Here is a 13,119-nt window from a genome sequence, read left to right on the forward strand (position 1 = left end):
AGACTCTGAGGAACAGGGCATTACAGCTTCAATGTGTGAACTGAGGGGCAGCAGGGGAAATGCAGTTCAGCCCGTAATGCATCGTTGCACTTTTCAGCTCCAGCTTTTTCCATTTGGTTCCTTTTTATAATTTTTTTTTTTTTTTTTTTGAGATGGAGCATCACTCTGTCGCCCAGGCTGAAGTGCAGTGGTGCCATCTCAGCTCACTGCAACCTCCCGCCTCCCGGGCTCAAGCGATTCTCATGCCTCAGCCTCCTGGGTAGCTGGGACTACAGGCTCATGACACCATGCCCAGCCAATTTTTTTTTTTTTTTGAGATGAAGTTTCGCTCTTTTTGCCCAGGCTGGAGTGCAGTGGATTGATCTTGGCTCACTGCAACCTCCACCTCCCGGGTTCAAGCAATTCTCTTGCCTCAGCCTCCCGAGTAGCTGGTATTACAGGCGCCCACCACCACGCCCAGCTTATTTTTGTATTTTTAGTAGAGATGGGGTTTCACCATGTTGAAGACTGGTTTGCAATTCCTGACCTCAGGTGATCCACCCATCTCGGCCTCCCAAAGTTCTGGGATTACAGGCATGAGCCACCACGCCCGGCCCATGCCCAGCCAATTTTTATATTTTTTGTAGAGATGGGGTTTCACTATGTTGGCCAGGCTGGTCTCGAACTCCTGACCTCAAGTGATCCACCCACCTTGACCTTCCAAAGTGCTGAGATTACAGGTGTGCGCCACCACTCCTGGCCCCCCGACCTTTTTTTTTTTTTTTTTTTTTTTTTTGAGACAGAATCTCGTATTGTTTCCCAGGCTGGAGTGCAGTGGCACATTCTCAGCTCACTGCAAGCTCCACCTCCCGGGTTCACGCCATTCTCCCACCTCAGCCTCCCAAGTAGCTGGGACTACAGGCGCCCGCCACCACGCCCGGCTAATTTTTTGTATTTTTTAGTAGAGATGGGGTTTCACCGTGTTAGCCAGGAGGGTCTCGATCTCCTGACCTCGTGATTCTCACACCTCAGCTTCCCAAAGTGCTGGGATTACAGGCGTGAGCCACCACGCCCGACCTCCTGGCCCCTTTTCATAGTTTCTGTCTCCTTATTGACATCGTTGTCCTGATTTTCTTTACTTTATTCATTATTTTCTTTTGTTCTTTGAGCATATTTAAAACAGTGGATTTAACCTCTGTGACTTGTGATTCTCGTATTGGTGTTTCTGCAGGGACAGTTTCTAATTCTTTTTCCTGTGAATGTACTGTATATTTCTTTTTCTTTGTGTGCTTTTACTTTCTTGTTGAGAACTGGACATTTGGAGTATGATATTGTGGTAACTCTGGAAATCAGATTCTACACCTCCTCTGGGATTGCTTTTGTGACTTGTGAGGTTAGTTATCTGTTTGTACAATGACTTTTCCTATTTTGTAAAGTCTGTATTCCTTGTTGCATGTAGTTGCTTAAGTTTTTTTTTCTCTTATCCATGCAACCAGCCTGTGACCAGGTAGATTTCCTTAAATGTCTGGATCTGTGTGTGTGCGTGTATAGATGTAGGTGTAGGTGTTTTAAATCTTGTGGTAGGTGCCACCAGGGAAACCACTGCAGCCTGAGGGGGCCAAAACAAAGCTGAGCGGGTTTGCCAGACTGGCCAAAATGCACAACCGCACATTTTTGGAGGACAAGGTCCTTCCTCCACCCCCCTCCTCTTCTATGAGCCAGCTGCTGTGGGAACACAGGCCACCTTCCTGCAGGTTGTGTGTGGCAGGGCTGTGGAATGGGGATTTATGCACACTGATCTCTTCTGAGCTTCAGCAGCCTCCCTCCATCCAGCACTCTCTTGGTTGCTGTGAGTGTCTGATCGGCTTCCAGAGTCCTGAAATTGTGATTTTGATCATTTTTTCAGCTTCCTGATTGTATTGGTGGAGGAACCAACCCATGGAGCTTCTGACTCCACCATTTTCCATAACCTCCCTTGTGGCGTTTATTTTTTTAGAACTGATTTTAAATGTATTCTCGTCATTTAGAATTCCACAACAGAGGCCGGGCGAGGTGGCTCACGCCTGTAATCCCAGCGCTTTGGGAGACTGAGGCGGGCGGATCACCTGAGGTCAGGAGTTGGAGATCAGCCTGACCAACATGGTGAAACCCCATCTACACTAAACAAAAAAATACAAAATTAGCCGGGCATGGTGGCACATGCCTGTAATCTCAGCTACTTGGGAGGCTGAGGCAGGAGAATCAATCGCTTGAACCCAGGAGGCAGAGGTTGTGGTGAGCTGAGATTGCACCATTGCACTCCAGCCTGGGCAACAAGAGTGAAACTCCGTCTCAGAAAAAAAAAGAATTCCACAACAGATACTTGCACTTTATAAAGCAAGCATAGGTTATTTGACAAATAGTGTTAGAAAAACAGGCTAGCCATTTTGGAGGAAAAAAGGCTGGGTCCCAACCTTACTCTTCATGCCAAAATAAACACCCATGTATTAAAGGTTTTATTTTTTATTTATTTATTTATTTATTTTTTGAGATGGAGTCTTGCTCTGTCGCCCAGGCTGGAGTGCAGTGGCGCGATCTCGGCTCACTGCAAGCTCCGCCTTCCGGGTTCACTCCATTCTCCTGCCTCAGCCTCCCAAGTAACTGGGACTACAGGCACCCACCACCGCGCCTGGCTAAGTTTTTGTAGTTTTAGTAGAGATGGGGTTTCACCGTGTTAGCCAGGATGGTCTCGATCTCCTGACTTCGCGATCCACCCGCCTCGGCCTCCCAAAGTGCTGGGACTACAGGTGTGAGCCACCACTCCCAGCCTTCATTTTTATTTTCAAAAATAACTTTGGGCCAGGTGCAATGGCTTACACCTGTAGTCCCAGCACTCTGGGAGGCCAAGGCGGGAGGATTGCTTGAGCCCAGGAGTTTCAGACCAGCCTGGGCAACACAGTGAGAGCCCCATCTCTAAATAATAATAATAATAATAATTATTATTATTATTATTATTTTGGAGGTGTGAATGCCCTCCTATATCTGACACAAACCCTGGAGCAAAGAGTAAAAGCAAAGAGTACTTATTTTATGTAAATTTCATCTTGGCAAAAAAGTCTATAAAATCAGCTAACTGAAAAAATGATCGCAACATAGGATAAAGTTAACTTCCTGAATTTACAAAAAGCCCCACAGATCAATAAGATTAATTGCCCAATTTATTTGAATCAAGGATGTGACTGATTTTATAAGAAAAAACCACAAATGACCAGTAAACTAAGTACAGAGTGCCAGCCTCATTCATAATTAAGGAAATGCAGATCAGAACAGGAATGAATCATGTCACTTAGGAGATAGGCAGACTTTATTTTTCTTGTTAAATGATATCCACTCTTGTAAGAGTGTGCTAAGTAGACACTGTCATTGATTGTTGGTGAGGGTGTGACTTGGTGCAGGCTTTCTGGCAAGTAGTTTGGTAATATGTATCAGAAAATTTTTTAAAAACATTAGCCAGGCATGGTGGCATGCCTATAGACCCAGCTGCTTGAGAGGCTGAGGCAGAAAGATTGCTTGATGACCCAAGAGTTCAAGGCTATGTCAAATGCACAGCCCCTTAACCCAGCAATTCCACTGGTAGAAATTAAGCTATAAATATTTCCAAAGGTATGCAAGATAGTTATGCAAAAATATCTATTGTAGCATTGCTTGTGATTTTACAACCCCTGCCAACTGAAATTCTGTAAGAGGAGAACTGCTTACATTACGATACATCCATATAATAGAAAGCTATGTGGCCATTAAACAGAATGAGTTAGCTCTTTTTGTGCTAATGTGGGAAGATCTCCAAGATATATTAAGTGACAAAAGCTAAGTGTAGAATAAAATGTAGGTAATGAACCCAGTTGAGTAGGGATTTTTAAAGGATGTATATGATTTATTCTGATATATGCACAGAGAAGTTTCTAGAGATATAAACAGGAGTTTAATGGTGATTTCCTTTGGGGGAGACTAGGAATAAATGATGGGAGAGATTTTTTTTTACACCTTTCTATAATTTTTTTTTACATGTGCATGTGTTATATCCCACACCCCCTTTTTCAAATAGCTAAAAGCAAAATTCTACAGTGGTGAGATCTAGCAGAGAATCTGTTCACCCAGATGTAGTTTCCAGAATTTACATACTTTTAGTCTACTCATTTATATAGTCAACTTTTCTTTTTGAAATTACAAATACCTGAATCATTTATTTCATGATCTATTTTTGTTTTAAATTACTATGAAATGTTTTAAGATGTATAAAACAATAAATTAATACTTCACTCTAAAAACACAGTCTTTTAAAATTATTAGTGCCTAATCTGGCATTTTTGGCATCTTAGAGGAGGCAGAGTGATGTGATAAGAAAAATCACATAGACTTTAGAGTCATCCAGACCTGGATTCACATCTCAACTTAATAAAAACTAGCTTTTAACCTTGGGAAAGTTACTTAAAATATCTGAACTTCAGACGATCAAGCCCTACATTTGCAGAGTAATTATAAAGATTAAGTGGAAAAAAAGGTACCAGTCCCTAACATATCATAATTACTCAAGAAACCTTCATGTCTTCTCTTGTCATCTCTCCCTATCCCTCGAAGATGACTTTCAGTCTTTGTCTGGTTTGTCTGGCTCTTTTATATCATACTCTTAGAAAACTTGGGGCTGGGCGCAGTGGCTCACGCCTGTCATTCCAGCACTTTGGGAGGCCAGGCGGGCAGATCGCTTGAGTTCAGGAATTCGAGACCAGCCTGGACAACGTGGAGAAACCCTGTCTCTGCAAAAAATACAAAAATTAGCCGGATGTGGTAGTAGTGCATGCCTGAAGTCCCAGCTACTCAGGAGGCTGAGATGGGAGGATCACCTGAGCCCAGGAGTTTTGAGACTGCAGTGAGCTGTGATCACGCCACTGTACTCCAGCCTGGGTGACAAGAGTGAGACCCTGTCTCAAAAAAACAAAAGAACACTTGGTAATTTAGCAATGTTTGGATGTAGTATCAGAGCAAGGTGACATATGCAGTAATAAATCGTTTGGGTGGTTTTTTTTTTTTTTGCTTTAATTACAGAATTTGGGGGAATTACAGAGTATGGGCAGGATCTCTAGCACAGCTCATCTTGTGTGCCATTGTTAGGAATTGTTTCTAATGCTTGACTTACCCCACAGAATATATTTACAGTAGCAACACAGGCAATGCCTTAGTCTTTGTTATAACTTTGTCTTCTGATCGACTCTGTTCAGTAGCAGGGACTTACTATCCTCCTTGGTCTATAGACAGTTTGGAGATCACCAGATAAGAAGCATACCTCACCTTGCAGTTTCATTCAGTTTCATATTCTCAGAAGCTCTTAAAGGGCTAAAATTCTGGCAGCAGTTGGAGAAATCTGCATTGCTCAGGGCCTGAGTGACTGTGCCCCTTTAGTGCTGAAAGACCAGAGGTGTAATTGTCCCGTCCTCACTGCTCAAGCCCCCAGGCCTCTCACTCCCTGACTGTACTCTAGTCTAATGGTCTCCTTTCAGTTCCTTGCAATTGCCAAATGCATTCCTGCCTCGGAGCCTTTGCATATGCTTTTCCTTGTTCCCACCATTCTGTTCTCCCACCCTCACCACAACCTGTCAAATATCAGTTAAATCTGAGGCTTAAAAGTTCTATCATTTTGAGCTGGACATAGTGGTATATACCCATAGACCCAACTACACAAGAGGCTGAGGTGAGAGGATCACCTGAGCCCAGGAGTTTGAGACTACAGTAGCTATGATGGTGCCACTACACTCCAGCCTGGGTAAAAGAGTGAGACCTCATCTCTTTAAAAAAAAAATTCTGCCAGGAACGGTGGTTCATGCCTATAATCCCAACACTTTAGGAGGCTGAGGCTGGTGGATCACTTGAAGCCAGGAATTCAAGACGAACCTGGGCAAAAAGTGAGACCCCTGTCTCTACAAAAAAAATTAATTTTTTAAAAAAACTAGCTGGGCAGCTGGCGTGGTGGCTCACACCTGTAATCCCAGCACTTTGGGAGGCCGAGGTGGGTGGATCATGAGGTCAGGAGTTCGAGACCAGCCTGGCCAACATAGTGAAACCCCATCTCTACTAAAAATACAAAAAAAAAAAAACCAGGTGTAGTGGCAGGCACCTATAATCCCAGCTACTTGGGAGGCCGAGGCAGGAGAATCGCTCGAAACCAGAAGGTGGAGGTGGCAGTGAGCCGAGATCACACCATTGCACTCCAGCCTGGGCAACAAGAGCAAAACTCTATCTCAAAAAAAAAAAAAACTAGCTGGGCATGGTGGCATGTACATACAGTCCCAGCTACTCAGGAGGCTGAGGCAGGATGATAGCTTGATTACCCAAGAGTTCAAGGCTGCAGTGAACTATGATTGTGCCACTGCACTCCAGCCTGGGCAACAGAGCAAGACCCCATCTCGTTTAAAAAAAATTATATTATTTGAATGGATATCTTGTTTGTTTTAACTGTAAATATTTACAGTACTTGGTTTTACTTGGGAGATTTGTATAGCTTACAAATCTTGTCCCTGTGGATTCAGTTCTCTTACCCACAGACACAGAGCCAAAATCAGGAGTTCCACAAGGAGCGGTGGTGAGTCCTGCCTTTGGCAAACTCGCACCTGCAAGCTTTGCTCTAGGGATTGAATCCCTTACCCAGTGGGGCCCATAGGCTAGAGGACTTTGTGGAACTTTGGAACTTGTGTTAACAATGGAGGAGGGGATAAAATAAGTTTATCTTTGGGCTGGAATTTGTACTAATTTTTCTTTCTCTTGTAGCACCGAACAAGATTTGTGATGAAATGGAGCCTGGAACAAACTCTTTTCGGGTAGAATTTCCTGATTTTTCCAGCACCATTCTACAGAAACTGAACCAGCAGCGCCAGCAAGGACAATTATGTGACGTCTCCATTGTTGTCCAAGGCCACATTTTCCGGGCACACAAAGCCGTTCTTGCTGCCAGTTCACCCTACTTTTGTGACCAGGTACTCCTGAAAAACAGCAGGAGAATTGTTTTGCCTGATGTGATGAACCCAAGAGTGTTTGAGAACATTCTCCTATCTAGTTACACAGGACGTCTAGTAATGCCCGCTCCAGAAATTGTTAGTTACTTGACAGCGGCAAGCTTCCTCCAGATGTGGCATGTGGTAGACAAATGCACTGAAGTTTTAGAGGGAAACCCTACAGTCCTTTGTCAGAAGCTAAATCATGGCAGTGACCACCAGTCACCAAGCAGCAGTAGTTATAATGGCCTGGTAGAGAGCTTTGAGCTGGGCTCTGGGGGTCATACTGATTTTCCCAAAGCCCAAGAACTGAGAGATGGTGAAAATGAAGAGGAGAGCACCAAAGACGAGCTGTCATCCCAGCTCACCGAGCACGAATACCTGCCCAGCAACTCGTCCACAGAGCATGACCGCCTGAGCACGGAAATGGCAAGCCAGGATGGGGAGGAGGGCGCCAGCGACAGCGCCGAGTTCCACTACACCCGGCCCATGTACAGCAAGCCCAGCATCATGGCTCACAAACGCTGGATCCACGTGAAGCCCGAGCGCTTAGAACAGGCTTGCGAGGGCATGGATGTGCACGCGACCTACGACGAGCACCAGGTCACAGAGTCCATCAACACCGTGCAGACAGAGCACACAGTGCAGCCTTCGGGAGTGGAGGAGGACTTCCACATCGGGGAGAAGAAAGTGGAAGCTGAGTTTGATGAACAGGCTGATGAAAGCAATTATGATGAGCAGGTGGATTTCTATGGCTCTTCCATGGAAGAGTTTTCCGGAGAGAGGTCAGATGGGAATCTAATTGGGCACAGACAGGAGGCTGCCCTCGCAGCAGGCTACAGTGAGAATATTGAAATGGTAACAGGGATTAAAGAAGAAGCTTCCCACTTAGGATTCTCAGCCACCGACAAGCTGTATCCTTGTCAGTGTGGGAAAAGTTTCACTCACAAGAGTCAGAGAGATCGGCACATGAGCATGCACCTCGGTCTTCGGCCTTACGGCTGTGGGGTCTGCGGTAAGAAATTCAAAATGAAGCACCATCTCGTGGGCCACATGAAAATTCACACAGGCATAAAGCCGTATGAGTGTAATATCTGTGCAAAGAGGTTTATGTGGAGGGACAGTTTCCACCGGCATGTGACTTCTTGTACTAAGTCCTACGAAGCTGCAAAGGCTGAGCAGAATACAACTGAGGCTAACTAAAAATAGGATCTGGCCCTTGAGTGGCATGCACAAAAATAAACTATGGTAATTAATGCAAATCTGGGCACAGATGATGCGTGCTACTTGCTATTATGAGAGAAGCTTAAAAAAAAAAAAGGAAGATATTTCTGAAAGACCAGCTCTAAGTAGGCCAATTAAAAAAATCTAATTCCTCAAATTTGTGTGTTCCAGTCCTGGCCTGGAATGGGTAATGGGCTGAGTTAACCCACTGCCCAGCTGGCAAGGGAAACCTTCTGACTGGTTGTGATTGAAACAGGTGGACAGAGACACCTGCACTTGGAACTGGACTCCACCCACCAGTTCCGTTTTGGGTGGCAGCAGCTTTGGATCACTCATTATTACAAGGTCATGCTGAAATTTTATTTTGCTCTTGCTATAGATACTTAGGTAATGTGGATTTGTTTTGGTAGCTATTTCACTGAGGGAAGTGCTACTTATATAAAAGCTACAAATAATGTGATTCCTAGGATGAGAAATTGGTTAACAGAGCTCTGTTGTCTGGTTTTAGTCTTTCTAAAGGATATTTTAACTAAAACTATGGAGATGCTAAGAGAGTGACTTTCTAAATATGAAACAGATAATTTATGGTACAAGGCTGACATAGTGCCCTTGTCAGTTTCTGTAAGATGCCACTACTGTCACAAGGTGTTTCAGACTCTTGATAAGGCAGTGTTTTGTATTTTAGTTCTAACATTGAGTTTGGACAATTGTATCTAATTGTAATTCTCTAGGGTGCCAGAGATAGGTATTTCTCATTGGTTTGCTTTCCCAAATCCTGTTTGGTTAATTGTAGCCTCCATACAGTGGGGTCTTCTCTGTGGCTGGTAGACACCAAGCTGCTGTGACTGACCACGGTACCACGGGCTGCCACAGCCCCTGCTCTGTCTTAGATTATGGTGCTTTACAAAGAGAGTGGTCCATGACCACACTTAGTGAGAAGGAGCCACAAGTTGTGGCTGAGAGTTCCCTGTGAACTTGAGTAGTTCATAGAGTGCTAAGGTGACACTCCACCTACCAGAATGAGAGGGCAGATAGGCAGGATTCTATGAGTGGTTATACTTAAGGGGGATAAAACTGCCCAAGAAGAATCTTGAGAATACACTCTTTCAAGGTGGGGGAGATACTCTTTAGAGGGTACACTGAGCTAATACTTACCAGTTCTTTATGAGCGCTGGAATGTGTTTGTAAAAGGAGTCCTAAGTTTAGCAAGGTAGTCTACCGAATCATGCTCCCACATTATAGATAAAGCTGCTTAAACTTAAAAGTCCACAAAGCTACGCCGACCAGAAAAAAAAATTAAAAAAAACAAGAAAAGCAACTATTCTGAGACCTTTTCTGCCCATCAGTTAGATGATTTAGGTTAAAAAGAAAGGTAATACTACACATGCTTTTAAGCTGTGTAACATACCTGAGGTTATCACCAGGGTAGGACAGGGTGCTACTACCATGTCATCTTTTCCACAATCGTACTGGGTTATTTACTTCTAAATAGAAACTTTTTTTTCTTAAAATAAAAATAATTTTTCTTGGATTTGGGGTGAAATTTTATTTGAAAAGCTTGGCTTTGCTGTAATGTAATAGACATTGCTGGCAATGGCCTCTGATTCTCAAGCTCCTAACACCAGGGTGTTTACTTGTTGAACATTGTCTGGAAAGAGGAAAGAAAATACTTATTTACCAGTTAACTCTTGTAAGCAAGATTACAAACAGGGATTTATTCACAACACTGTATCATTCTCGATATATAAAAAGCACTTTGTATTTAAAACTTTATTATAAATATATATATATATTGTTCTTTTTTAAACCTAGAAACTAGATATTACCTCTTGGTTGTTTGCCACATTAATAGCTTCTCTTAGTATTGAAACGTTACTGGTTAGCAGTCTTTTCTCTGTGTACCTGACACACGTATACTGAGGGGACTGTACAATCAAGCCTATTGTCTCCTTTTCTTTCACTCATGGTAGAGGCCAGTGGGTTTTAGGTATGATCCTAGCCATTATATTTGAGGAGAAATTGTTCTATTACTCCTACTAATTTCAGTACTAAGGTGGTGATGCCATTTTGTTCTGCCAAAAACTGATCACCCTCTCCCATGGTATTAGCAGAGCATTTTCTGCCTGTTTGGAAGGTTTGATGTCCTGTTTCTCATTGAAGACTATTTACATGATCATTAGGACATGGCGGGAGAAGTCTGAGAGGTAAAAATACAGATATTCCGGGAGAGTCGTGGTCCTTCATTCTGCTGAAATCAGCATAGTGCCCTTGTCATGAGGAAGAGTTTCTGTTCAGCCAAGAGTGGTGGCACGCTTGGGTGGTAGTTTTGGAAGCAGTCAGTTGTGCTAGGACTTATTTAATATGTTGTGAAGAGAAAGAGTGTCTTCTTGAAAGCCTTATGTGTCCATCAGCTACTAAATGTAGAACTTAAATAAGTTGCTCACATCTGTTCTTTTAAGTTTTTTGTGGTATTTGAGGTTTTGGCAAAAATTGGGATTTTTTTATCAGGCAGCCAGAGTCTGGGAGGTGGTGGGGTGTCTGAAATGCTGGCCATGTTCAGAGAGGCAGGAGAAGGGGGTTGCTTTCATTTGAATATTAAAAGTGAATTTTTGTAAACTCTGGTTTTTACCTTTTTTTCATCCCCACGTTGAGTTGGAGGAATAGTCTCTTCTCTTCACCTCAATATAGCTTTAGAAAATCTTTATCCTTCCTAATGAGTTTGGATGGTTGTGGGTAACATTGTTCAAACAATCTTTCAGGGATCACGTCAATGGCCTACAACCAAGCTATTTGTCCCCTACTTTGAGTCTTTTTTTTTTTTTTTTTTTTTGAGACGGAGTCTCGCTCTGTCGCCCAGGCTGGAGTGCAGTGGTGCAATCTCGGCTCACTGCAAGCTCCGCCTCCCGGGTTCACGCCATTCTCCTGCCTCAGCCTCCCGAGTAGCTGGGACTACAGGCGCCCGCCACTGTGCCCGGCTAATTTTTTGTATTTTTAGTAGAGATGGGGTTTCACCGTGGTCTCGATCTCCTGACCTCGTGATCTGCCCACCTCGGCCTCCCAAAGTGCTGGGATTACAGGCGTGAGCCACCGCGCCTGGCCCCTACTTTGAGTCTTAACTGTGGTTTTTCTTCAATCCCCATGGGAAAGGGCTTCAAGGCACCACCAGTGGTATTTAATATTCATACTTGGGGCCAGGCATGGTGGCTCACGCCTGTAATCCCAGCACTTTGGGAGGCCGAGATGGGTGGATCACCTGAGGTCAGGAGTTCGTGACCAGCCTGACCAACATAGTGAAACCCCATCTCTACTAAAAATACAAAAATAAGCCGGGCGTGGTGGCGCACACCTGTAATCCCAGCTACTCAGGAGGCGGAGGCAGGAGAATCACTTGAACCTGGGAGGCGGAGGTTGCAGTGAGCCGCAATTGCACCACCACACTCCAGCCTGCGCGACAGATCGAGACTCTGTCTCAAAAAAAAAAAAAAAATTCATACTTATGCCATGCTTTTACCTTTAGATACACACGTTACAGTAATCCACGTGGTGAAGTGCATGTCACCGTTAACTAAGGAAGGACTGCGGTAATTTACCCTGCAGGGCTGTAGGTTGCCTGCAGGCGCTCCAGGGCCCCAGCCTGTTGATTCCGATTTCTAGGTCTCATCTTCCTCTGCTCCCTTTTGGCCACTACTTTAAAAGCTTGCCCAAAGGGATCCCCTCCATTCTAGTGGGCATTTGCTGAACTAACCCGCCCCTAAGGCTGGCTTCTAACCACTGGGGAAAGCTGCTTAGCCTCCAGGGCTCCCTCCTTGAGAGGCTCACACACCCCCCAAGCTGCTGTGGAAGTGAATTTGAGACGGAGCAGAAGCTGCAAAGCTGTGCTTTTCCCTGGGGAAGGGGATGTGCTGCGGCCTCCTGGGTGGGCGTGGAGAGGGCGCCATCACAACGAGTCCAGGTTTTTGCTTTCGGAAGGTCTCTGATAATTTAGGGGTGCTGGAAACCAGCACTGTGTTATCCCCAATCCCTCCCGTGCCACCAGTTTTGTGATTTAGGTTGCTTTAGTGGGTGACTAACTTTTGTTCAGTGAAACCAGGGTTTGTTTGTTTTTCTTTGCTACTTACATATTTAAAGGTACAAGTTTCTTATTTCAAATCTCTACTGATAGTGCCCTATGGGAAGATGCTGGAACACATTTTGCAAATGTGACTTTTTTTTTTTTTTTAATTTTTGCTTGAAGCCTGTGTCATGTTAGTTGCTGCTGCCTTCTTTCCTTTTGTGAGGTTCCCAATGTTTCATCCAGAAAAGTACTTTATTTATGCAAGTCAGGTGACTCTTAGGCCACAAAACCATTTGATGATAAACAGATTATCATTAGGTGCATATCTTATTGATATTTTGTGAAATGTTATGCCTATGTTGCAAAAGTTGAATAGTTTTGTCTTTATACATTGCTGTCTTCAGTGTACAGCATGGTTTTACTTAATTGAATGTTAATGTTTAATATTTTCTTCTTATAGAAGAGATCATGCCCTTTTGTATGACATGTTTTAATAAATGTTATCTGTCAACTTTGTAAAAGTTTTGTTTTTCACTATGAGTAGATGACCACATCTTGTTTGACTCTGGGTTTTGCCATCTGAGAATACAGTTATATGGTGGCGTTTTGGTAAGTAAATGCCAAATAATCTGATCCAATGGGCAGTGAGTGACTGCCAGGCAGGCATTTATAGTAATATTTTAGACCCCACTGGCCCCATCGGGTACTTGGGGTGTGCTAGAGGCTCTCTGTGACCCCTGGGTCCCCTTCCTGCTATGCACTTCTCTCCAGGAAGCTGGCCACTGTGGACCCGTCCTGGCTTCCAGTCAGGATCCAGAGACACTCTGGGTGGAGCCTGGC

General features: G+C 44.1%; 1 protein-coding gene across 2 annotated transcripts in view; it reads left to right on the top strand.

Moving 5' to 3' along the window:
- The window catches only part of ZBTB43 (zinc finger and BTB domain containing 43), a 33,548-nt gene extending 20,748 nt beyond the window's left edge, over positions 1-12,800 (top strand). For both annotated transcript variants that reach the window (XM_019034174.4, XM_004048618.5), the window contains one exon: positions 6,778-12,800. In XM_019034174.4, the coding sequence (XP_018889719.1) occupies positions 6,801-8,204 (1,404 nt within the window). In that variant the 5' untranslated portion in view covers positions 6,778-6,800 and the 3' untranslated portion in view covers positions 8,205-12,800. The remainder of the gene's footprint in view (positions 1-6,777) is intronic.
- The last annotated feature ends 319 nt before the right edge of the window (positions 12,801-13,119 follow it).

The sequence above is a fragment of the Gorilla gorilla genome, chromosome 13 (assembly GCF_029281585.2).
Source record: "Gorilla gorilla gorilla isolate KB3781 chromosome 13, NHGRI_mGorGor1-v2.1_pri, whole genome shotgun sequence".
Taxonomy (NCBI): domain Eukaryota; kingdom Metazoa; phylum Chordata; class Mammalia; order Primates; family Hominidae; genus Gorilla; species Gorilla gorilla.